This window comes from Varanus komodoensis, unplaced genomic scaffold (assembly GCF_004798865.1).
Source record: "Varanus komodoensis strain SLA01 unplaced genomic scaffold, ASM479886v1 scaffold1, whole genome shotgun sequence".
NCBI lineage: Eukaryota > Metazoa > Chordata > Lepidosauria > Squamata > Varanidae > Varanus > Varanus komodoensis.
Window position 1 is genome coordinate 130,397,111 of NW_025335268.1, and position 26,079 is coordinate 130,423,189.

A 26,079-nucleotide genomic window follows, 5' to 3' on the forward strand; every position below is an offset into this window, starting at 1 on the left:
GCAGCGAAGTCCTGAGCTGGGTTATGGGAAGTATAAAGACCCAGCAAGGTTTCCTGCTGCAGTCCACCTTACAGTTAACAGATAGAAGGGAAATGTAGAAGGAACTCTATTACTCAGAAGACTCACCTCATCTGAGAACACGGTCAAAGTATTTGGAAGTAATATTAACCAGTGAGGGTGCCTGTCTGTCATTTGGGAACTGATTTAGTGCCAAATCACACATGGCATTGTTCATTTTGCTTGTCTGTGCATGGGTGATTTTTTTTAATAAAGAGCTGGTGCAGCAGGGTGGGATGAGATGGGCATCAGACTGGGCCCATTGCATGGAGGAGGTATCCCGCTGTACCCCCAGTCCAAAGCAGCCCTCACTGTGCCAATGGGAGCTTTTCTTCCATCGTAATTCTCAGGTGTGTCACTCCACAATTAGGTTCAGGACTGCAGCTAGTAGTGAAGAGTTAAAAAAAAACCCAGTCCTCAATGACACAGTGCCATACTGGCTCTAGATCCCCTACATGGCAACTTGTTAAAATCAGCTACATAAATGCAAGCAAAGAATATCATGCCTTGTTTGCTCCTGAGAAAACACAAGTATATCTTTCTGCTGTTTGAGTGAGGTGGGCTTTACATTGATTCCAGGAAAAGCAACCTGTAGCCCATTTATTGAAAGTTTGATGAACATGGGTGTAAACTGTTCTGTGCTTGCAGTGGAATACTTCTGAAAACACTAAACTTGAAAAGAACTCTCATTGGAACTGGACTGCAAAGCACCTGTGCCACTGACTTCAGCACAACTCAGAATCTAGAGTTTGTGGAAGTAAACTAAGCTCTGCTATTTTGGTTTTAGAATATTTCAGGAAGTGCATAATTATATGGCACTGAGATGGTTTATGATGTCATTTTTATACACCATGATTAGTCAGCTTCTGTGAAGGCTACAGTTTAGCTAGCTTCTGTGTAGGCTCATGATAAGATAAGGCTTGTTCACTGCAAACAGCTTCCCCACTGCAGAATCCAAGCGCAGTGCTAAGCAGAACTCCCTTCTTCGCACGTTTCAGTTGCAAGGCTCGGCTTAGTATAAGGCATGGAGAGTTGGCCACTTCAGATAGCTGATGTTGGAATGTGTAGGGCAGAGGGAGGGGAGGGGGCAGCAATACTAGCATCTAACCTCTCAGAGAGCCAGTGTGGCACAGTGGTTAAGAGTGCTGGATTGGAAGATCCAGTCCTTACTTGGCCATGAATCTCTGAGTGACTTTGGGCCAGTCATTTACTCTCAGCCTAACCTAACTTACAGCTTCATTGTTGTGAAGATAAAATGGGGTGCAGGGGCACTAGGTAAGCCAATTTGGGTTCCTTGCAAGTGCAGAAAAGGTAAGCTATGCATGCAATGTTACAATAAATAATAACATCTGTTTCTCATGTATCCTCCAAGCCATTCTCTTCATTGGAGGTCAGAGCTACCATACAAACCACATTTAGAACACATATAAAATTCCAATGAGTTAAGCAAGATAAAATCTGATTGAATCCGATTAAACAACTAACTAACAAAGCCCAAGTATACTAATTAAATGCCCTGTGATAGAGGAAACTCTTGACCTGGCACTGAGAAGATAGTAAGGCTGGCTCCAGGCAAGCCTCAGTGGGGAGCTCATTCCATAACTAAAGGGCCACCACTGAAAAGGCCCCCTGGTTGCTGCCAACCAAGTCCCCCTTGGAGGTGACCATTGGAGGCAAGCCCCAGAGCTTCATCATAGATTCCAGGTAGATGATGACTGGGGGAGGTGTTCCATCAGGTATTGTGGTCCCAAGCCGTGTAAGGCTTTATAGGTTAAAACCAGCACCTTGAACTGGGCTTGAAACATAGGGGCAGCCAGTGAAAGCAGGCTAGAAGTGGTGTTTAAATGATGAGACCATCTGGTCCCTATTATTAGTCTGGCTGCCATGTTCTCACAAGCTGCAGCTTCCAAACAGTTTTCAAGGGCAGTCACATGTAGAGTGCATTGCAGTAATCTAGTTTAGAGATTACCACAGCACAGGTTACTGACAGCAGGCTATCTCTGCCCAGATAGGGGAGAAGCTGGGCCACCAGTTGAAGCTGGGAGAAGGTGCTTCAACCTACTGAGGCCACCTGGGCCTCAAGTGGCAAAGATGACACCCAAGCTAAGAACCTGCTCCTTCAAGGGGAGTGTAAGCCCAACCAGTACAGGTTGAATTTCCTCCATCCAGTCAGATGAACTACCCACTAACAATATATCAGTCTTGTCTGGCTTGAACTTCAGTGTGTTAGCCCTCATCCAGTCCAGTTTCTTGAACAAGTGGACAAAGAAGACAATCAGGAAGTCTTGGAAAGTTACCAAGGGGGGGGGGTCAATTGCGAGTCAGAGAGATAAGTCCCAGCTTCAAGGAGGAAAACAGCTGCAGGATTTCTGAGTTGTAGCCCTGTTTTGCAGAACCTGAGCCAGTATGGGATACTTCTCCCTCACACCTGGCAGGGAACCCAAGGACAGCACCAGATGAGCCCAGGCATAATGGCCACAACTGAAGCAGAAGAAAAAGAAACATTGGAATAAAGCTAGTCATGATCATTAGGGAATAAAAGGAAACAGTCAAAGGGAGAGACTGAAAATGAACAAAGTCAGGTCTGCAGTAAAAGCATGCCATAAACCTGGCTCAGATCCCTGATCAATCCAGTTCCTTTCTGTGAGTAGGCATTTTCTCTTCCCTAAGTCTGTGCAAAAATTTCCATAGCTTTCATTTCATCTCATCTTTGAGGGAAAATGCTTGTATCAAAAAATACTAGAAGCAGCTCTGAAGTAACCCTGTGTTTTCTCAGAAGATGAGGAGAGCTAGAAAGAAAGAATCCTGTACTCAGAGGGGACTTTACAGGTTTCAGTAGACTGTGGAAGCTAGTGCTGATGACTTCCACCTCATCTTCCTCCTCAGAAACCTACATGGCTAAATCTTACCTTCTTGAAATCTGAAAAGACTACTTGCTCTTGGCTGAAGGAAACTACAGCAAGATTCCATGGGGGCTTTATTGCTCCCTGTAGAGAGTATTCATGTAAAGGTCTTACTGCTGACTTCAGCAAATCCCTAACTTGGCCAGAGGACCTTGTAATCCTTATAACATGCTGATTTGCAGAAAGAGTTGGGTAAATGAGTGGAGTTCGTGCAGTCTAGCTCTTTGCACATTCCAGAAGTAAAATGTGTCTCTGCAAACACACACACACAGAGCCATGGCCTGCATCTACAGTATGCAAGCTTTCCTTTCAGGGTTAATAAGGAGCCTTTACTCAGTTTTCTAACAGACATCATACACTGTGTCCTTCTTTACTTGATAGGTTCAGGAGACATTCAAACCAGCAGAAAATAAACACTTTGCATAAACTGGAAGGATTTTTAGCAATGGTTTCCTTGAAGTACAACTATATGAGCAAGATGAGGAAGGTGATTTCAGGAAACCCGGATGTTGGCATGATGGGTATTTTACTATAATTGCTTAATGATTAGAAAATGTTGATCTAGTGAGATCTTTGCAGATGTCAAAACAGAATGAAAGAAAAGAAGCATCAACACCACATGTCTCTGTAATTTGAAACACATGGGAAGAAACCAATTTATTTCTCATTAATCATTTGGTACGCTGGTCATTCTGCTTAGGCACAGTGATCATCCCAGCTGGGTGCTTGACTAGAAAAGTAATTAGAAAAGTCATTGTGAATCCAATAGATATGGGTGGTAAGTAGAGCATAAATATTTATGGCAAACATGAGAATATTTCTGTGGAGTGTGTATTATGCATGTCATCTTCCTTATTTTGTCTAGGAAATAGGCCACTTTTGCATGTCCCCTAGGATACCTGTCCTCTTACACACTCTTGCCCTTTGATAGTTGCTGGGCTGGCATAACACTGAAAGGGCCATGTAAACAAGGCAGGTAATACTACATTCATCTGAATGAAAGCACCTGCTCAGAAATAGGATTTTTTTCTACAGCAACTCTTACCATAAGATAGAAAACTCAAACAGTGATGTAGTATTAAATTGTTTTTAATTGGATTGGATATTGAGTGAATTGCTTTTATCTAAGTATTTTGGATATTTGTATTTCAGAGTAAAAATTAAAGGCACCCTTTACGGTGTCACATTGGCACTTCTGGTATGGCTGGAAGCAGGACACAGTATTTCCTGTTCTCCAGCTGGGTAAGGGGATGCCAGGGTTTCATGGGGACTGTGTGAACCCTCAGAGCTTCCCTATCTCTGCATGAATTAAACTGCAGACATGAAATCATTCATTTCATTTCTATAGCACCCAATAGACAAACCTCACTGGATGACTAACAAAGATGACAACCCCAAAACACAACAGAATAAAACATAATATGTTTACTAAAATATTTTTAAAATTACAACAGTTAAAAGACAATTACTGTAAGATGATGAATAATAAAATTAAACAATTGGCATTTAAATCCCCAAATATACTGTCAAATGCCTTGGAGTAGAGACAATTTCAGCCTGGCACCAAAAAGTTGGCACATTGGCTTAGGTGGTCGTGAGCAGGGAGAATATTTTACAACTTGGGAACTACTACCTAGAAGGTCTTCTCCCTTGTTGCTCATTTCTAATCCTTTCTCAGAGGAGGCACCTGGAAGCGGTTTCAGATGTTGATCATATTGTCCGGATATGTCATATTGGACAGATCCAGTATGTCCAATATTGGACTTATCTGGATATGTCATATTGTTGTATTGGAAGAAATGCTCCATCAGGTATTGAAATTCCAGTCCATGTGAGATGTTTGATATTACAGGGTTAAACCAACACATTTAAAAGGGCTTAGAAATATACAGGCATCTGGTGTAATCAACACAGAATTGACATAATAAGCTCAAAATTTCTGGTCCCTGCTAACAATCAGTCTGCCACATTTTGTGTGAATTGCAGCTTCTGGATCTTGTTTTGAAGCACCCAGAGAGTCTGAACTATTGGGAATTATAGAAATGTAATGAATGCAGAAATAAATAAATAAATAATTCAAGTACAGACCCTTGTAGAGTTCATTGCAATAATCTAGTTTGGAGGTTACCAGTGTGTTGGCTACTAAAGCCAGATATTCTTGTTCAGATGGGGGCACAGCTGGGCCGCCAGCTCAAGCTGCTAAAGTGTCATGTTACTGAGACCACCTGAGTGTCAGGTTACCATGATGTCACTCCAGGAAAATCCCTCTCCCCAATCTATGAACCTGCTCCTTCATGGAGGATGCAACCTGTTCAGAACAGCTGGAAAGGACCACCCACTAACAACACTTCTTTCTCATCTGGATTAAGCTTCAGTTTATTAACTGAATATTATCAGTTTATTATCAGTCCTTAGGTCAGTCCAGGGACATCCATAGCCTTACATGGTGTGAAGATGAAAGGGAGAAATAGAGTTGCATGAAAATCATCAGGCAGATGGCAATGCACTCCTAACCCCACTTGACTGTTTCATGTAGTTGTTAAATAGCATGGGGACAAAACCAGCCCTTTCAGGAACACATGCTGGAGAATCTAAGGGGCTAAGCAATGTCCCTCGAGCACCCCACCTTCAGCCAGCCACCAGAACAGGAGCAGAACCACCATTTGGGTGCAGGAGGAATTCCTCAGGCGTAGTCTCACTGCAACCCCTTTCAGACAGCCTGGAAACATTCTCTGTCACAAAAACCATTCATTCCTCTCCACACATACACACCCAGCCCAGCTGGCCTTTTTCTCCTAAATGTAATAAGCCATGAGGGGCAAGGGGCGGAAACAGAAGTGGCTGCACAAAGCTGTCCAAGCATCCTGGCAACATCCTCAAGCCCTACCCATTGAAATGCATCCATCAAAACTGGACCAGACTTCACTTTGGATCTCTGGTTTGGGATCCTAAATTCTTGAACTGTCTTTGTACTGGGTTTTTTGCAAAGCAGAGTTGGAAGACAGCTTTGCCTTCCTCTACGGTTGCATTTTAGTAATACAGGTTGAGATGCTTTAAGCATTAAAGCTGGATAATTATAGGCCAGGAGTGCAGAAACTCAGGCCCATGGGGCAAATCCAAACACTGAAAACCCTTCTGGGGTTGCCCAGGTAGAAGTCCTTTTTGTGGCCTCAGGATTTTCCCAATTACCAAATATTAGGCAGTTTCTTAGATCTTTTGCAACTCCCCCTGCACCCCACCCATGCTGGAGGATTGAAATTCTTTTTCTAAAGCTTTGTTGCTGGCTGTAAAAGCTTTAAGCTAAAATATATAAGTAATTTGGCCTCACCCTTTTGCCTTTGCACCACCTTCCACTGGCTCCATGTGACCCAAGTGTTTTTTTTAATGGAATTCAGCCTTCAGGCTGGAAGAGGCTATGCACCCATGTTCAAGGCCTTTAGGTTACCACAAAGGTCCAGTACAAAGAATGTTCTGGCAGAAGTTGAAAAGTTTAAGGTTCAACATGGTGAGCATAGTTTGCTTCTGTGTTACCTCTATCAATACAGTTGCAACTCCTGCCTATAAAGGGGCACAGACTGCATTTACCCATAATGCTAAGCCATGCTGCGTGGTTACTGCAGTGTGGTTTCTTACCTGATCGTTGGTTTCAGACAATCACATGCTTTCCATGCTTGCATGGTTTCCACCTTCCTTCATCATTCCATGCCAATGCGTAAATATACCCACCCACAGCATCACCTGCTTCCCATCCTTTTTTCCGTACAGGTATGTCCATGCTCCCTTGCACAGGACTCATGTATGCTGCAAGGCGCTAGCGTCATCCTGCAGTCCTGCACAAACAGGGCATCAGTGTGGGCCGGCTGTGCCCTCCGCAACCCTCTTCTGTACCACAGCTACAGCCAGCATTGTGTGGTGCTCCACAACCTCACCTTCAGAAGCCCCTCTACCTGCACCATCATGTCTAGAAGGTGACATGCCCTGGCACCCCCTCTCCTGTGCCAGGTTGTAAGCAGCCTCATCTGGTGCTGCCCCGAACCCGTCTCCATCCATCCACACAGCTAGCCCTCCCCACAAAAGGTTTAGGGTTAGGATTCAGGTTAACCCTAATCCCAACCCGCACAAACCACACACTTGTTGGAAAACATGCTGTTGTTTCTGCAGCATTACAGGGACTTGGCCACTTGTGGATACAAGTGGATATCAAACATTCTTCAGCACTGGAGATGATCAGGCAGCCTCTACTTCTCTGAAAGTGTGTGAGCATCAGAGCTCAAGGAAAGTTGGGGTTTTGACAATTGTATGAAGGAGTAGAGTTGTATATATAAAAAAAAAACATAAGTGGATAAACAAATTAGTGAAGCATCTAGTAAGCCTATATTAATCCTTTATAAGCCACTTATACATTGCTGCAACCTTTCCAGGAATTGCTTCCTGCCTTTTGGAATGACTACTGCATTCTTTTGAGATGGAGTATTATATTCCCCCCACCTTGAATTCTGAATTTCCATGTCCCACATCAAACTACTATAATTCAGTCTACCCTCCCTCTTTGAAATGATAGAAGAATAGAATATTTTAATTAACAACGGTGTTGCAGTCCTCAACTAACAGTAGCTCAAATTGACAAAGCCTACGAGCAAGTACGTACTTGACTCAAGGCAGGACTGGCATTATGGGTTGGTGTCACAAGGCGCCCTCCAAGGCCCGTGTCCCAGCAGAGGAGCCTGCAGCCTTGTGGTTCCACTCTTGCGGCCACTCCTTCCTGTGCTCATCTGTCCTCTCCAAGCAAGCAGCAAGCCTCTGCTTGCCTCATCGTCGTCTCCTTCCGGGAGTGATGCAGCTTAGACCCAGAAAGAGATGCAAGCCAATGGCCAGTGACGAGGAGGAGGAGATGGATGTATGCAGAGATCGCTGTCTACTGAGAGCAACATGGCACTGGGACTGTTGCAGATATTTTAATATATGTGGCAACACTGGGCAGAGGAAATGTTATCATGGCAGTAAGTGGGAGCTTAGATCAAGGCCTGATTATTTCAAATTACTCTCAGGAGTACAAAGTAGCACCATTCGATTTCTGTGGCAAATCATTTTTTTTTAAGTCAGTTAAAGCAATTCATTGGAAAAGCCGTTCACTTATTATGTCCAGTTCTGTTTCATATCCAAAGCCAAGGAAAGCAGCAGCAGCAGCCCTGGTCACTTTTATGACCAATTTCAACTCTAAGATTCATGTTGATTACACCACTATATCTGATACTACTCTGCCAGGCATAGCATATTTAATACCAGGATTTAACAAAGGCTGAAAACTGGCCAACTTTAATATATCATCTTTCACCAGGGAAAATGTCATTTGAAGACAAGCTAGATCCAATTATGCAGCTTACTCTCTGCTCTGTACTTTATCCTACCAGCTGGAGTTTTTAACCCAGTAAGGAACCATTCATCTCTGAGCTGGGGCAGTTAGAGTACAATCCTGAACTTGGAGGTTATGTCCATCCTATATGTGGCATGAGGCCTGGCAGCAGCCTTGCCCTGGGTGTTTTATCAAAACAGCCTGTTTTAGCCATCTAGATGTAGTTTCCAAAATGGGAAAGGAAGGTAGCTGGGACACCAGCTGGAATTGGCATAGTCCGTGGTCCCACCTTCTCCCCTCCCTGCCCCCCTGGACACCCCCTTTCCCTCGCTCTAATTCTGACTTGGGTAGTGGCAGCCAGCATGGCCCTTCCCATGGCAGCTATGAGAAGGAGGGGGGCCTTCAGAATTGCAGCACCAAGGACTTTGGAGCTGGGACTGTGAAGCATCTGATGGCCTACCAGACAATTGCAAACTAGCTCTTTTTCACTACTAAAACAGCTTTGAAATAATGCTTTCTTTGGCCTGGTTCTTTTGTGGAAAAAAGATTGGTTTGCATGCATTGACATTTCCTATCCCACAAGCAGGATGGATATGTTAATGCTCTCTCAGGATGAATTACTGCAAATACAGCACCTCTTACCAAGAACCAGGCACTGCCTCCTCCTTGCCATTCCATTTTCCTCTCCACTGAAGGAGTCATTTCCAACTCTGATTCCTCCTTTTGCACTGGTGCTGCACCCTCCTCCTCTTTCTCCCTGCTGTTCACAAAGGGGTCCCACCACCTCCCTGTATGTTGATAGTGAACGTTTTATAGGGTTAATGAGTGAAAGAATGAGAGAGATGATCTGCAGCCTCCAGGTGACCTTGGCAAAATGGATGGGGGTGCGGCAGCAGCTTGTAATTCTGGAGGTGGGCCTGCCATTTTTGTGTGTTTGGTCTGACAGAACATCTTATGTTATGGAGGACTGCAAGGTGAACATGTTGAAGTGTGCTTTCCAGGTGCTAATGGTTGTTGCATGGCAGCACTGGGGTTTATGATCACTAACCTGGCATTTAACAGACCTTCAAATAAAGGATGGTCTTCTAGCAGTCCTATCAATAGCAGACAGTAGAAGAGGATGCCTTTTTTAGAGGGTGTCTAAATACCTTAGAAAGTATTTTGGAAAAATAGGTTAAACTGGACCAACTGAAACATAGTCTAGGACTGGAGCAAGTTGGTCCTGCTATGCAAGTTAATGAACATTCTGGTAGCTACCAAATGCAAAGCAGCATCAATCTATCCCGTAATTGCTGGCATGGTGGCTGAAGTGGCTTACAGATGATGCCATGCAGGTGAGCTTTCCTTAGACACACTTCATCAGACTCCCTAGGCATTCCCCTCCACTCAGCAGGAGTTCCTCATACAAATAGTTCCTCATGACCCATTAGCAGCTGCTTCTGCTCTGCCAGGGGACAGTGCTTTGTGTACAGATGTTACCTTCATCCCAACCACTTACTGGTCAATGTGATGGGACAGTTGAAATTCAGAGGCGTTTCTCTGTCTTCTATCAAGAACCACTTTTTATAGAAAAACTTTAAAATTCTTATTTTAGAATGTAAAAAATCACAGCTGAGGATGTTTGCCACATGTGGATACTCATAGGATCAGGCCTTAAGTCTTTTTCTATTCTGTAAGCCCCAGAAATCCAAGAATGCAGCACAGAACAGATTTATTTCTTCTCAATAGAGAGGGAACTAAAACTAGAATGATCAGGTTACTAAGGTATGGTGCCGCCATCTACAGTCAATGCATTATGTCAACAGTACAGATGAACTATTAGCAAATGCTTATGATGATTTCTTACAAATTAGCTGTTTAACCTCAACTATAGATGTCATGGTTATATCCAGACTAGAAGGGTGCACCTACCTGGAGCTACCTTTAAGGATGGTTTGGAAACTTCAGCTGGTACAGAATGCAGCTGCTTAGATGCTTATGGGAGCAAGGCAATCAAAACCTACAATACACACACTATATCAGCTATATTGGCTGATTGTTTTCTGAGCCTAATAAAGTGTGGGTGTTGAACTCCAATTTTTTTTTGGAACCCACATTTGAGGGCCCAGCTGCATGCATATGATTTTGCCTAGGCCTTAAAATCAGCCTCAGAGGTCATGCAGATGGGTACATCATCAAGGCCTAATAGGCTGGTGTACACTACAGATTGGGCCTTTTTGATGGTGTCTGATATCGATGGAATTCTCTCCCTGGTATATGCATGGCCTCAGTTATTGACTTTAAGCAAACTTTGGGGAGCATTTTATTTTAAGCTGTTTTAAATTAATAAGTGTATTTTAACTGCTGTTGATCTAATGTTAATGTTTTTGTATTTTGATTGTCATTTTTTATCAATGTGTGATTACTTTTATTGTTTTTAAGTTCTCTTTTGATGTGAGCTGCCTTGAGATGGTTCACTCTGAAAGAAAGCATGCATATTCTTAAACAGATAACTGCTGCAATGCACAAGCACCTCTGTTATTTTCAGAGTGCTGCTATTTTCAGACTTCAGCTAGCAGTATCTACCCCACATGCACCAAGGATGTTTTAAACACCTGGTCAACATAGCCATTCAAGACTGAAATTCACAAACAAAAGGAACAGTGCAAAAACATTATGTCATGCTTGAAACAGTATGAAGATGACCAAAAAATGAACAACAGGGACCTTAAAAACATAGCACTGGAGAACTATAAAGAAAGATGTAACAGTTGAGATTTAATTTCTAAAACAATTCAAGAGTTCAAGTCTACCAAGAAATAAATTTCTCTTATCCCAAAGCCTTTTCGCTTAATGTTAGATATCTTGGTTTATTAGGATATCTCATTATTATTAGACATTCTGCATATGGTCAGAAGCACTCAGCTTTTTCATATTAACATTCAGGTTGCTAACCTGTATAATATGAATGGGAATAAGGGGCAGGTTACTGGAAATTGCTCTGCTTGGCAGTCAATGGAGAACAGCCAGAAACCATCAATTGCATATTTTGGAACTAAGTTCAGAATTGCCCGCAACTAATGGTGCGAGGCTTAGAGTTTTACTGAAACCTGAAAGATCTTGGTTCTAACACTCTCTCAGCCGTGAAATTCAGTGGGTTATTGTGACCCAGACAATGACTCCCAGTCTAACCTACCTCACAGGGCTGTTGTGAAAATAAAATGTGACAGGAGAAGAACCATGTAAGCTACCCTGAGTTCCTTGCAAGAAGAAAAGTAGTGGTAAATAAAACAAATTAAAATGAATTCATGTCATTACTGGACTTCTGATATGAAAACAGAACCATATAACCTATAGTTCCATGACTAATTTTTGAAGTGCAGGGAGTTGGTTTGTGGGGTTTTGTTTGTTTGTTACCCCAACATTTGTACCCAAATAAATGATTTGTATTGTGTGGGTGTGACAGAATCTTGTTTACCCCTTTTACATGGTAGTATGATTAAATGATTCTATAGAAAATATGAACCATTGGCCTAAGATTCCCAAGTCACTGATCCTTAAAAGCCTTAGAGACAGTGACCTAATTTGCACTGACCCAGCAACCTGCTTCTGGATTTTTTGGGGAAGTATTCACGTGTACTTCTTTAATTTCACGTGGATGGAATTCCTTTCCATTTTCAGATCAGGAAAGACACAAGGCTCTTGTGAAACTGATGCTCAATTGAGCATGCAAAGCTTGTGTCACCTATTTAAATGTCTCATCCTTCTCTTGTTGCAATACAGTAGAAACCCAAAATAGAAAGGAAAGGGAGGATGAAAAGCTTTCTTGGGATTCAGCTAGGGAGTTTCCTGTGTTAGCTTTCCCAGTTTAGAAGTGCTGACAAATCACTCTTATTGCTCCAATTGTGAGAAAAGGCATTTTGTGATGATTTGACTCAGAGGAAGAGCAACTAACTATTAACCCTCTGTTCTTTGTTATTTGGGAGTGACCACCTGAGGCTCGGTTTTCTTGTCTGCTGCTAAATGAGGTAGTCATGCACCTTATTTTCAGAGGATATACTTATACTTTGTCAATAACCAAGAATGTATCAGTATATCCATGAGAATTTTAGTGAATACAAAAAAAAAAAAAAAGTGCACCCAAAATTCTACGCTTAAGCTTAGAGCATGTTCCCTAATGTGTCTTCTAATGTTGTGTGAGTAATCACCAACATACAGAAAACTCCTGGGCAGTCTATCTGACTGGCTGTCCAGCCCAAATTTGATTTAAAGATGATGAGCCATAAGAAAGCAATACAGGGAACTGGCAACAGTCTGAGAAGATTCCTCAATCTCTTGGCCATAGCCTTCCCACTAGAGTGCAATGTGCTGTTTTTAAATTATAGTAATAATTTTTATATATGCCCATATTATTTCTAAAGTTCCTTATTTCCTCTGTGTATCTATCTAAATTAACATGAGTAAATGGCTTTGAAAATCAGTGCCCCCTTTCTGGGGCACCGCCACTCTAAGCTACTTTGTTCTGTCAAGGTCTCCCAAGAACAGGTCAGGTGTGACCATCCATGGGAGTTCCTGCTTGTGGCCAGCCCAAGACATTTTGCTGACTGAAGCAGGTGGCATCCTCCATGCCAGCTCTATCCAACATATTAAAATTCTTGGTGCATCATTTAGACAACCATTCCTACATGCATATCTCCTCCCTAATGGTGCCACCCAAAAACAAGTTGTTTCATCCTGATGTATTGTAAATCTGACTCTGCTCCTTATCATGGAACAGTGCTAAAAGCATGAAAATTTTGCCTGAAAGGGTGTCAGGAGTGGAAGCCAGCTGAGATGGGTTGATGAGCACATGGACCAGATTCAGGATAACTAGTTCTAGACAGCCTGGAGGTCATATACTGGGCTGGACTGAAAGGGAGAAATTATATTGCTAGTGGAACAAGCTATTCAAACTGCTGGACCAAACTAGCAGGAAGAATTTTGGTTCTGCAGAACTCAGGTTAGCAATGCTGCCTAGAACAGACTTCACCACCTGGACATCCACCAAATATTTCAAATGAATTCCCATCAGCTCCAGCAAGCACTGCTTGTGTTTAGGAATCCTAGGAGCTGCAGCACCAAATCTCTGGGAAACATCAAGCTGGGAAGGCTGTCTTTGAGAGCACCTCTGGCCTATACAGCGTGGTCTGGATGGTTGATCAAAGGCCCAAATCACTGATGGTGCAGTGTTAGGTAGCACCTAGCTTCTTTGCACCACAGAGCAAGGGTGGGCGTCCTGTGACCCTCAGCCTAATTTCATGCAGCTCTTCAGCTAATTTCCAAACAGTTAGTAAACAGTTAGTCCATCCTGCTGTCCTACCTGGCAGGAGGACAGTGCAGGGGACACAGAAAAAGAAAAGGGGTAGTATTGCCCACTTTTGACTCTCTGATTCACCCATTGTTGACATTATCCCTGTGGGATGGTGGCCCTCAAGACTCCCTCTCTCTCTCATAGGACAGTCAGAGGCCTGGCCTGTTCTGGATGCCTTCCAGAAGTGATGGAAGCTATTTGAATTTAAGCTGTCATTTAGTGGTTGGGGATAAGTGTGGGTTATTTTAGTTGTATATGTATTTTAGCAATATCCATGCAGCATGTATACTGTTTTAAAGTCACTGTTGACCTGGATGGGTAGGGCAGCCCAGAAACTGAGCCAAAGACATTATTGCCTCTCCCCGGTGTCCATCACCCTACTGCAATACACATTTCTAAGGGTCCTGTTAAATGGTCAGGACTGAAAAGGCAGGTTATGTCAGCTTGACATCTGGTTCAGCAGGCAGGAAGGTAGCCATGGAATGTTGCTGCATTCTTGATGGGATTCTGCCTGTCCCAGAGACAGCTGTGTCAAACACAAGTGCTTACTCCTCTTTAGCTTTGACTTGATTGGGAGCTCATGCCTCAGCAGCTTGCAGCAAGCTGAGTGCAAGGTTATTCAATTAATCAAACTCATTAAACAACAGTTTGCACACTAGTTTTTAAAAGTGCCCCAAATTAAATTAGGCTATGGAGATACTGAGAGGTTAAAAACAGCGAGATGGCTGTCTCTGAGCCATTTAGAGGCCCACTACAACATAATGGAGGTTCTCTCTGTTTGTTTTCCAGCTATAGGAAAAGGATGAAAGGGGCATCCTTTTCATGCTGAAAAATAAATTAAAAAGAAATTCTGAGAATGTAGATGTGCATAATAATACAAAGGGTTTCACTACAAATTCTGATATTAGGCATATGTAGCCTGAAGTGCCTGATCCTGCCTAATCTTGGAAACTAAGCAGGATCAGGCCTGGGCAGAAGTGGGATGGGTATGTATGATTCTATGATTATTGCTGTCAACTGCCTAGAGAGCTTTGGCTATGGGCAGTATAAAAATGTAATAATAATAATAATATGCAAATATGAAGAAAGCAATTTCCTTTTAATAAGCAGCCCTTCTAGTAAGAGTATTCTAAGGGAAAAGTATGTTTTTTAATGCATTTGTGGAAGCTATTTCTGGAGTGTTGCTGGATCAGGAATGATTTTCAAGCTATATGACATCCAAAGTGATCCCTGAATTTCCATGTATCCTAAATGTGGGGCACCACTTACCAAAAAAGGTAGACAACAAAGTATATGATGTTCTGTGACTATGATCATAGTATTTATATGAACAACCAGCATGGACCATTTCAAAGATGCTGGCACTAACAGGATCATATGGAGTTTGATGCACACTACAGAAATCTACAATAGTTTAAAAGAAAAATTTATTTTTATTTTATTTATAACATTTCTATGCTAATGCATTTCCTAATAAAAATGCATTTCCTAATAACAATCAACCTACTGTTTGTCAGAAACTTTGTGAATGATTTTGTTTATTGTCATTTCTTAAATATCTGTACTTGTTTGGAAGTAAGAAGTGCTCCAGACTGAGAGATTCAATACTCTTTTAACCTCACAGAGAACTTCTAATACAGATAAACTAAGGAAAAGATGATTTTATTATTATTTGGTAAGGAAGAGGCAGTGACATTATGACTTTAATGATTAAGGGTGCAATCCTATGCCTTCCAATATTTTCTGGGGGGTGGGGGCATAGGATTGCTTGGGTCCCAAGCTTCAACCTCAGAAAAACATTTGAAAATTGGCCTTTCAAATGTTTTGAAGGACAGAGGAAATATGGAGACAGTCCTGTCTTCCATCGGATGCCTGTAATCCTCCACATTCAAAGGATTATGACAGTCATGTTGAAGTGCACCCTAAAGTTGGTATGTATTATACTGCTAGAAGGAGATTACAACTGTAGATTCAAGGTCCAAAACTGGTGTGGCATTGACTTGGAAAATTAGTTGAGGAAAATACTGGAAACAGCTGAGTGGTTTCCCATTAAGTGGTCAGTAGTGGCTGCAACTCTGTTCTGTGTTAGCAAATAAAAAAATCAACATTACAAACTGCAGGATTGAGTGAGGGATGGTCAAAACAGTGTGCACATAATACAGTGTGTGACAGTGTCATCATTATTCTGCACAATTGAGAGAGTTTGGAGGTCTTTCTGCACATTCCATTTTGAAACTTTTGCTTTTTTGTACACTAAAAGTACAAATTACCTGGTTCATACTTCATGGCAGCAAATTATGGGTTCATGCAGGGATGTGCACAGCAGCATGTGGCTTCAACATTCTGTAATCATTTTCTGTTGTGTGAGGATGCTACTTGAACCACTCCCACTTTCTGTAAACAATTTCTGGTCAAACTGGTTGGAGGTTGCAATGTGCCAACCTGGACTACTGGACTATTTAAGGGTTAAATTATCCAGTGGCTAACCTTTGGTTTGTTGAGGGGTTAACCACTAAACGACCCTAAGCCTCCAAGCAACCCAGTGATCTGGGTTTGCATGTCATACACACAGTTTCCTATTGTGCTTACAAAAAGTGGATTGGACCCAGGTCATCATTTGTCAGTATAATGTGTGAACTGGCTCATTGTTTCTCCCCTTGTTACATCCTCAATATTGTATTTTTGTTGCCTAACAGTTGTATTTCCCCTCAATGCAGTGGTATTCCCAGCTCATGAAGACCAATGTGAGATAGAAATGTGAGAAGACCAATGTGAGATAGAAACAATGTTCTGTTTGCCTAGAAAGTAAAAAGCAAAAAGTTATACTTGAACTTACTTAAAGAAAATGCCAGATAGTCTCCGGCTATGCATTTGTCCAGCAATAGAATGACACTTGGAATCTTGGGGTCAGAAGGAAGTCTGCAGACTCTTATTTGAGGATTGCCTATGTCCTTACAAAAGCACCCATGTGTTAAGGTCATTATCAGAGATCTTATGTGCTGGCCCAGCATTAAGATCTGTAAGTTTCCTGAGCATCTCTGATATGCCCCCTGCAGTATGGAACTTTTTCTAAAAAGGTGTACCACTAATTCCATCTGTTGTTGCTTTAAGACAGGTTTCTTTTCTCTTGACTGTTTTGATACGTTTTCTTTGGGTTTCAATTTACATATTTTAATTATATTTGTTGCTCTTGTCACTGGTTTATTTTTCAGTTGCTTTTAATGGTTTTATGGATTCAACCACTGATATACAAGTTTGCATCTTACACTGTAAGCTGCCTTAGGATGCCTGAATCTTGAAATACAGCTATGAAATGCATTAAATAATAAGCATACATGTGGCTTAAACTATTTTGAGTTTAAGAAAGGCTAGTTTTGCTTCCTCCCTGAAAAGTGAGCTTGTACTGGATTGTGCAGGCAAAGTCAAGTCCATGAGGGTCCACATCCCAGCAGGTTAATATACTCCTAGTGAATACCCAGGAAATATCTCCCCAAAATGATTGGTGCCAGAACAAATGAATAAACACAGATGCATCACTTCCATGAGTGTCTAAGTTAGCATTCTCCCTTGTTCTATAGCAGGATACAAAAGATGACTCACACAAGGGGCATTTTTCACAATTTTTTAAAAAGATTTTTTTTTACAGTTCTGTACATTATCTGACACAGATTTGTAAATACCAGATTCAGCCGCTCACCAAATCTCCAACACACAGGCATTAATAGATGTCTGTGGATAATTTCCATGAAGTAGACATCTATGGGTAAGTTGCATGAGGTGAGACACATTAAAGTACCTTTCCAAGTATGAATCAGCTAATCAGGAAAGTTCTATGGGAACTGCTGCTTTTCTGCTGTGGTCCAGAACAGGCATAATATAATCAAGTGGCAATGATATCCAAAATAAATTTGGGGTAGTTCTCACCAGGGTGTTCAAAAATTGTGCTTCATAAAATGTCCCCAAAATGAAATTCACAGAGCCACATTTCCCTGGTCAGTTCACGCTTATTTGCAATGGGGTATCAACTGCTATGTGTTAGTCTTTCACAGGAGTGGAACCTATGCAAGTCTTTCCTACAAGGTGATTGTGGAAATTAATTATCTTTCTTTGCATTTCCTGCATCCACACTGGCAAACCTATATAGCTGAATTTTTTAAAAAATATTCTAGCACTACTGAGAAATAAAGTTCAAGTATCCAATCAATGTATAAAAAAGAAAATTAGCCTCTCCTGCAAACGTCATGCATGCCAACTTGCATAGCTCCCAGATGCTCCCATGTTCATCAGAACTATGTGCAATAAGGAAACATTCACACCTGAAATATACATGTGAAAGGTCCCTTATATCAGACATCCTGAAGAACATGGAGAGGAGCTTAAGCAGGTAGAGATCTTGCACTCATCCTGCTTGAACAGTTCTATGGACAGCTGGTTTTCCACCATGGAGTGCTGGACTAGATGGACCCTTGGTCTGAACCCAGCATGACTTTTCTTATGTTCTTATGTTTAGTGGGTATCTGCTATATAATGAGGTAAACTGCCTCTGAAGAGAGAAGTTCCACATTGCAGCTGCCATGATTATGGCTACTGATCAGTTTCTCTTTCAAGATTTTGTTTAACGTATTTTAAAAGCCTCTGTTTTAGTAGTCATGACTGAGCCTCATGAACACTTCTTTCTTAAGTATGCATTGTATGAAATAGTACTTCATTTTATCTGATCTGCTATTAATCAATATAGCTGAGTGAGCATGATTTCTGGTGTAGTGATGGAGGGGAAAAATCTATCCTTTTTGTACTTTGCATATTTTTCTAAACTAGAAAGTCCCAAACATTTTAGCTTTTCCTTAACGCAGAAAATGAACTGAATGTACATTCTTCCAAATGTCATGACCAGAGAAGCTCTTTAGTTTGTGTCCTTTTTCCCATGGACAGCTGGTTGGCCACTGTGTGAATGCAACAGTGGACAAGATGTACCTCTTCCCTAACCCAGCATGGCTCTCCTTCTTATCACAAATTTAGTGAACAGCATCAGTGTTTTGCATTTCTGTGCCTTAACTCCTGTCAGACCATGTTGGACCATCATTCAAGAATTACTGTACATGCAGGTCACCTGTGTTATTAGCAGACCATAACAGAATGACGACAGGTGGCATCATTTTGAGATCACAAGGAGACAAGGAATAAAGTAATTTATAGGTCCTTCAAAGAGTGTTGCTGAGCCTTTTAGAAATTCGTGATTGAAGCAGGCAGGTTCCCCAGTAAGAGTTGATGGTGTAATATCATACATCCTTCTGATTCCCATTTGCGCATTCATGAACTGCTTGTAATCTTCCCCATCGTTGTTCACATACAGGAATGAGATGACTTCTGTTTTTCCTCCCACCACGATGGGCTTTTTGGCAACTGCATCTGTTCCACACAACCGAGTGGAAATCTCACCATTTACCAAATGGTATCTCAGCAGCATCTTGTATTGGGCTGGTCTTCAGGAGTGAGCTTTATAGAATCTGTTAGGTAGTTCTCAATGATCCCATTGTACTAAAAGCAAAATATGAATTAATATGAATGTAGACCTAAATCACAAGCCCCTAAAGTAAGGAGAACACAAGAACTGCTGTGCTGAGGCTAGACCAGAGGTTCACCTAATCCAGCACTCCAGCCATGTCCAGCCAGTTTCCCTGAGAAGCTAAGCAGAGCATGTTAGATAGAAGGTGCTTCCAGATGACGTTTTGGACACAATTTTACAGGGTGTCCAAATGACATCTATTTTCCCACTTCTTCCATATTTTTCTTTGCACATAAAACATTAAAGAGAGAAAGAAGAAATAGCTGGACAAGGCCTATTTATTGACAGGGATTGGGGCCATTCATTGGCAAGCACCCTTAGTCACTCCTAGCTATTTGTCCTCTGCAGCTGCCAATCAGAGACAAGTTCTTCTGAAGCACAGAACCACCTAAATTCAGGCCTCTATACCAATTCAAGGTGCTGTCTCAGATATATAACTTGTCTGGGACCTGATCTTAGGGAAGCCTCAGCTGAAACATCCAAAGAACAACTGCTTGCCTGAAATGCCTGCTCATTGGGGAAGAATCATGACAGATGAGGTCAGTGAAGCTGGGAGGAAGAAACTGCTCATGTGCTATGAACATGTCACATGGCCTCACATTGATCAGAGATTGTGGGAAGGATGGGCCAAGTAGTAGTAGGAGGTAAAACTTTCCTGTAGTTATTTAAAGGTAGGCCAACTAAACTAAGAACAACTCTGCAGAGGGAAGGCAGAACAAATTCAATCACTTCTATCAAGGAAAGCAAGACCTGGATCATGATCCAAGGTCAAGAAGAAGACTTACAGCAAGGCCTTCTCTATACAAGCCTGGTGCATTATGGGACTTCTTCCTCTGCTTCCTTTGTAGGATGATAGAGCATCCTTTACATGGGGTTTTCTTTCTACAGGCTTTCCTGTCTCTCTCTATGTTCTTTTATGTTCCCACTGCACAACACAAGATGGTACTGTTGTATAGAGCAGAACTACAAAAATACACTTGGCATCCAGAACAAGTGATGACAGCATCTAGCCAAACGCCAGACTTTCCTCACTCTACAAAAAGCTGTGAAAATGGCTGGAAAACTCTAGAAAGGTCCTGCAGAGTAATGATATCATCAAAAGGCCCCCAAAACTTCCATGAGTGGACAAGAAATGCCTCATGTAAAGAAGCCCCCAAACTGGACAAAACATCCAGCAGCATCCGTTACATTTTGGGAGATTCCAGGAAGCAACGAGTCATTGCAGAAACAAGGTAAAACAAAAGGGAAAATGATTTGAGCCAGTTAACAGTACACAATGAATTAGATATGTTGGTGCAGAAAAAGGGACGCCTGGCACTTTCAGTTCACATCCTTTGGAGGTGTGATCAGAGACATTTTGTTGCCTTGAAAATGAGCACTAACAGCTCCCCCAATCCCTCCTGCTCTAGGAACCATACCTGGAAAAATCTCAGCACACCGTTCTTGCCTTTACACATTCTGTTAGCTGCAGCAGCCGGCTTGCTTTGTCTTACTGTGTGATAGCAATGCCTGGCCTGAGAGGAAATTGAGAACCACGTTTCAGATTGAAACCCCTTTGAATGTTGCCTTACTCTGTGCAGCAGCCTGAACAGATGGCAGCCCCTTGTGGTGAAAGACGGTGCTCTCACTCAGCGAGCTCCAAGACCTGTCAAACCTGGGCAATTGTTTCAAGCTCCATATGGGCAGAAAATGGTTTTAATTCTGCACTTTCCTTTTGCATAAGTACTAAGCCTAGGCATACGGAGCCTTTGGTCTGTTTTTAAAAAAATCTTTTTTCAATGCCATATTTATTTTCTTACAAAAATATTTAGAAATGACATAATTTATTATCTTGATCTGTTAGTTCCAATTCCTCTCTCAAAAATTCAGTTATTTATTTAAACCATTTATATACCATTATAATTAGCATAACTTAATGTTTGTATTTTAACTTAATGTTTGTATTTTTTAATTTAATGTTATAATTATTTTTTTAACTTAACGTTGTAAGCCGCCCCGAGGCTTCGGTGAATGGGGCAGCATAAAAATGTTTTAATAAATAAACAAATAAATAAATAAATAAATAAATAAATAAAGCCTTTGATACTTGACCTTGGGGCTTCACCATGGCCTCTATTTTGTAACCCACAACATTCTAAAAATATTTATAATATTTTCTTAAACCGTATGAATGGTTACATATATGAATCTCATTCTACCTTCATTTCTGCAAAGAATCAGCAAAAAATAGACAGGACTACTAATTTGTGTTAGACATTCAGGTGAAAGCAAGATATATGGAAGATATTAGAGTGATCATTTGTCTACTTTTATAGAAGATAATCCAGAGGACACAGCTGTGTCATCAATATGAAGGGCCATCCTGTTCAATTCTTCCCAAAAGATAAAGAATTGTTGCCCATCAAGACTGGACTGAACAGACAAGCACAGAAGTCACCTGGTCACAGCCTTCCACACTATGGTGAGATTTCAATTATAATTAGCATATACAAATTGAATGCAAATCTGTGCTCTGTTTTGTACCCTTTTTTGGCAATGCATTTCCTCTATTTCGGTAATTCATACGTAGTGATTCTAACTAAATTGCAGTTGAAACCAAAGAATTGTTTCACCTTTGATTTTACTGAAGTGATCACAAGAGGGGGCTAGTTGCTTCCCATGTTGCAACATAGACTTTACTATAAGGTTGTATGAAAATTTCATTTCCGTTTCTGAATCATCCACATTTGCCCTGTTCAGAATTTCAAACAAGAGAAGGAACATTTTCAAAGAATGCACCTTTTTCAACAATGCACATTTTCATGTTTAGTCAATGGGGAAAGTGCACACTTTTTAAAAATTTGCACAGAAATGCATTTTTTTCCCATTTGAAATGGAACATTTTCCTTTTTTAAGAAACTGAAAAGCAGGTTACAAACAAAAGTTGGAGCAAGCCAAATCAAACTTTGAACTGAAATTTGGAGAATTTCAGTGAGCTCAAACATGCCTGGTTCTCAAATGTCACATCCAAACACATCATTTTAATTTTGCTATACTGCTTTTTTTTTCTTTCCCTCTTGCAAAAGCTACAAACCAGTTTTGTGCTTGAGTGAGGGAGGCAATGCATCCCCTAAAAATCAAAGTGTGAAGTTCTTCATGAAATAGAGATGAAGAGAAACAGCTTTGAGACACTACAGCAGACAGATTTCTCCTGGCTAGTTTTAAAAAATTGCTGTTATATTGTTCTTTGCTTTTAATAAGCTTTTTGGTTTAGGAGTTGTATTGATCATTTTATATACTCTTGGACACCCCAAAAACATTACATTCTGTACCAGAATGATTAAGCAAACTGTCATTTATTTATCAGTTCTGCAAAATGCTTGAACAGACTTCTAATCATAGTCACCAAAGATCTACACCTAAAGGAGATTGCCTTTCTAAAGCTTCTTGTTAGCTCTGAGGCTTGCTTCTTAAAGTAGTGATAACAGAGTAACAGTGAAATCCAGTGAGGCTGTCCAGAACCCTCTGAACTTGGAGGATTACAGGCATCCTATGCATGGTAGAACGCTTGCCTCTAGATTCTTCCTGCCATGCCAAACACTTAGATATACAATTTTGACCAAATAGGTGTTTGGCCTTAGCGTGCAGGGAGAGAAGGCTGAGGTACTGCCAGGATCCTGGGTGTGCTGGGGGAGCCTATCTTCTCCCCTCTGTACCCCTGTCCCTGACTGGAGAACAGGTTTCTAAGGTTATTTATTTAACACTTTTGTATACCATCACAATAGCCACATGGCTATCTGGACAGTTCACAAGGTAGGAGCTGGAACTCTGAATTGTGGAAGGTGTTGCCCTCTAAGTCCCCATCAAATTCTGTTTCTGAGACGAGGGAATTGCAAGGTCTTTATTTAAAACTGTTGTATACCTTCCACTATCAAATGGTCTTGGGACAGTCTTACAATAAAACAAAGTGGAGCACAGCATCCATTCTTTAGAATAAAAACCCACTTAAAATCTCATCTAAACCTTGAAATACTGGGAAAAGAAAAATGGTTTTGGCTTTTTTAGTCTCCTCCTCCTCTGGAACTACCCTAGGCATCACGAAGTAACATCAGCTTTTACATTTTGAAACTCTCATGTTAGTATACTAATTTCAAGAGACTCTGTTTTGGTACATAAACAGCATCAAGTTCTGAGGCATCTTAAGGACTAGAAGATTTATTAGGGCAGGAGCATTATTGGACTACAGCTCACTTCATTTGATGCATGATGTGTTATTCTCAAGCTGCATTTATATTTGTGTGTGTGTGTGTGGAGAAACAAGATCTGCTGTTTTTAGGGGTGATGTTGTTACTTACCCTTGATAATGCTTGTCTTGCCAAGGTCTCAAAAGCCTGTACTACATTGATATCATTCTTGGCACTAACTTCAAAATAGGCAATATCCTTTTCTTTGCACCAGGATGAAGCTGCTTCCTTTGACACCTGCAAGATAAAAGAGATTTGTTCAGATGATCCAAATTCTGTAATAAATGAAATGATATTTCTTTTAGCAATGCAAGTGGTATTGTTATTTGCCAAACCAACATAATGGAAGAAAGGCTACCCTTGAAGGGATAACTTTGTGCAGTGGAGAACTCTATTTAAAAGTAACGCACAATTGTGTTTCTGCACCAGAGGAGGGAAAACATGCTATATCAGGAAAGGCTGAAGGAACTGGGTATGCATGTTGTATTTTATGGCTTTAATAGTTAGGAAACACACAGAGAACTTCAGGTACTTGGCAGAATAGTAATGTAATAAATGTAATAAATAAAAATAGCCCAGAGAAAAAAAATGTCTGAGCAGGGACATAATAGCATAGACTGTTCCACTAACTTGTCACAGAAGTGGGAAGACATTTGTTGCTTTTCCCCAGAGGGCACAACTAGACCTAATGGGCTTCAGTTTTACAATGTTAATGTTTTATTTGGACATTATGAGAAACTTCTTCACAAGAAGTGCAGTTCGACAACCATTCGCCCAGATGGTTGGTTGGCTCTCCTTTGGAGAGGTCTTCAGGCAGAGGCTAGTTTGTGTGGGATTTCTCTTGCTCTGAATTTCCTGCATTATGCAGGAGTTTCAACCAGTTGGCCTACAAGGGAGCATCCAACTCAGTGATTCAGTCATGGGCAGAAGGAATGTACAGTCTCAGAAGCGGGAGGGAGGCTACAAAATGGTACAGAGGGACCATTGCTTTGCCAGAGGTAGCAGTACTTGTCTTGAATACAAGTACTGCTACCTTTCCAAATCCATCCAGCCTTTTACACTCAAGGTTGTTTCAGACAAAAAGGGCTGTTTGCAATATGGTTGTTCAGCAGCCATTCCTCACAACAAGAGTATCTTCCAGGGGAGCATCATTTGGTTGCTCAAGTGACCACTCTGCAATCCTCCCGGACGGACAAAACTATTGAAAAGTTTACAACTTTGGAGCTGGTGCTGTTGGAGTCTCCAGTTGTGAAATCACCCCTTGACTTAGAAGCATTAGGATTTTAGGTTATGGGGAGAACAGGGATTAACCTGAACCCTATCCCATTATTCAACCATTTCTAATATTCTCCATCCTAGCAAGAGGGGGCCCTAAAGCTGAGTCATATTTGGTTGCTCTGATTCGTACTACTACTCACATCATCAATATGAATGAACCTTGTATGGAGCCAGCCAGCAAATGAGTGCATACGTGCCTAAAAACACTATCTGTGCAGTGCTTTATATGCCTATGCACCTGCAAGACCCTGAGTAATTGGTTCTTTTTAACTTGCAGACTTGTTTCTGCTTTCAAAGTGGCTGAGAAAATTACATGAATTTGGTGATTCATGCAATTTGCTGCAGGAGGGAGTTTCCCCCATGAATAGGAAACTCCAGCAGACCAGCTGGAGCAAGAGTGCTAATGTGGGAAATTAGGGAAATAAGGATTTCCGCTGCAAAGGCACCTGAGTACATGATGAGAGCAGGTGAATGGAAGAGGGGCAAAGCAGCCAGAGCAAGCTGCAGAGCACCTAGTCATCTGCCAGGAGCAATCAGCAAGCCACCAGCCCACTAGGGTTCATTCTCATGGTGGCCTAGCATGGCATGTGACCTTGTCCGTTATATAAGGGCGTCGGCCAAAGGGTGGGGTCGCCGCCGTTTGGGCGCCGAGTGGGGAGGGGCTGGGCTGGCCAGGGGGCTTTGTTTGGCTGCGTGATTTTTAGCCTTCCTGCTACGCTGCTTGTCACTGTAAGTTTTTAATTGTTTTTATAATTTTAAGTTGTTTTATGGAGTCGTCCCTGGCCATGTTGCCGCTTGCGCTTCCTGGGGAGCGCACAGGCGCTGCCATTGGGGTAGTCTTGGGCAATGGACGTTACAGCGGTGGGAGCTTAACGTGTCCGCATAGAAGAAGGAGGGACAGATGGTTGACACCTGTCCCTACCTCTGGTTTTGCTCCCAGCCAGAGGGTGCCAGGGAGTTTTGTCAGCCGCCCCTCGGGCCTGACGGTGCTGTTGCTTAACGCCAGGTCGGTCAATAACAAATCTTCCCTCATCCATAACTTGATTGTGGATGAGGGGGCCGACCTGGCTTGCATAACGGAGACCTGGGCGGGAGGGGGGGGGGATGTGGCCCTCTCCCAACTATGCCCGCCCGGGTATCTGGTTCAGCACTGTTCGCACCCAGAGGGGAGGGGGGGGGTTGCTTTGGTTTACTGAGCCTCCATCTCCCTCACAGGACTTCCGGTCCCCTCGAGGCCAGGGCTGGAGTGCCTCTACTTGGTGTTGGGCGACTGAGACAGATTGGGGATTCTGTTGGTGTACCGTGCACCCTTCTGCCCAACAGTCTCCCTGCCTGAGCTGACGGAGATCGTCTCGGACCTGGTGTTGAGG

General features: G+C 41.9%; 1 protein-coding gene across 2 annotated transcripts in view; it reads right to left on the bottom strand.

Moving 5' to 3' along the window:
• Positions 1-26,079, bottom strand: part of RAB7B (RAB7B, member RAS oncogene family) — a 63,881-nt gene that overhangs the window by 24,617 nt on the left and 13,185 nt on the right. Inside the window, exons 5-6 of one of the 2 annotated variants that reach the window (XM_044446183.1) lie at positions 23,543-23,668; positions 17,296-19,180 (exon numbers count right to left, since the gene is read on the bottom strand). In XM_044446183.1, the coding sequence (XP_044302118.1) occupies positions 19,100-19,180; positions 23,543-23,668 (207 nt within the window). In that variant the 3' untranslated portion in view covers positions 17,296-19,099. Of the gene's footprint in view, positions 1-17,295; positions 19,181-23,542; positions 23,669-26,079 lie in introns of those variants that run through there. The other variant, XM_044446191.1, reaches the window with a different exon arrangement.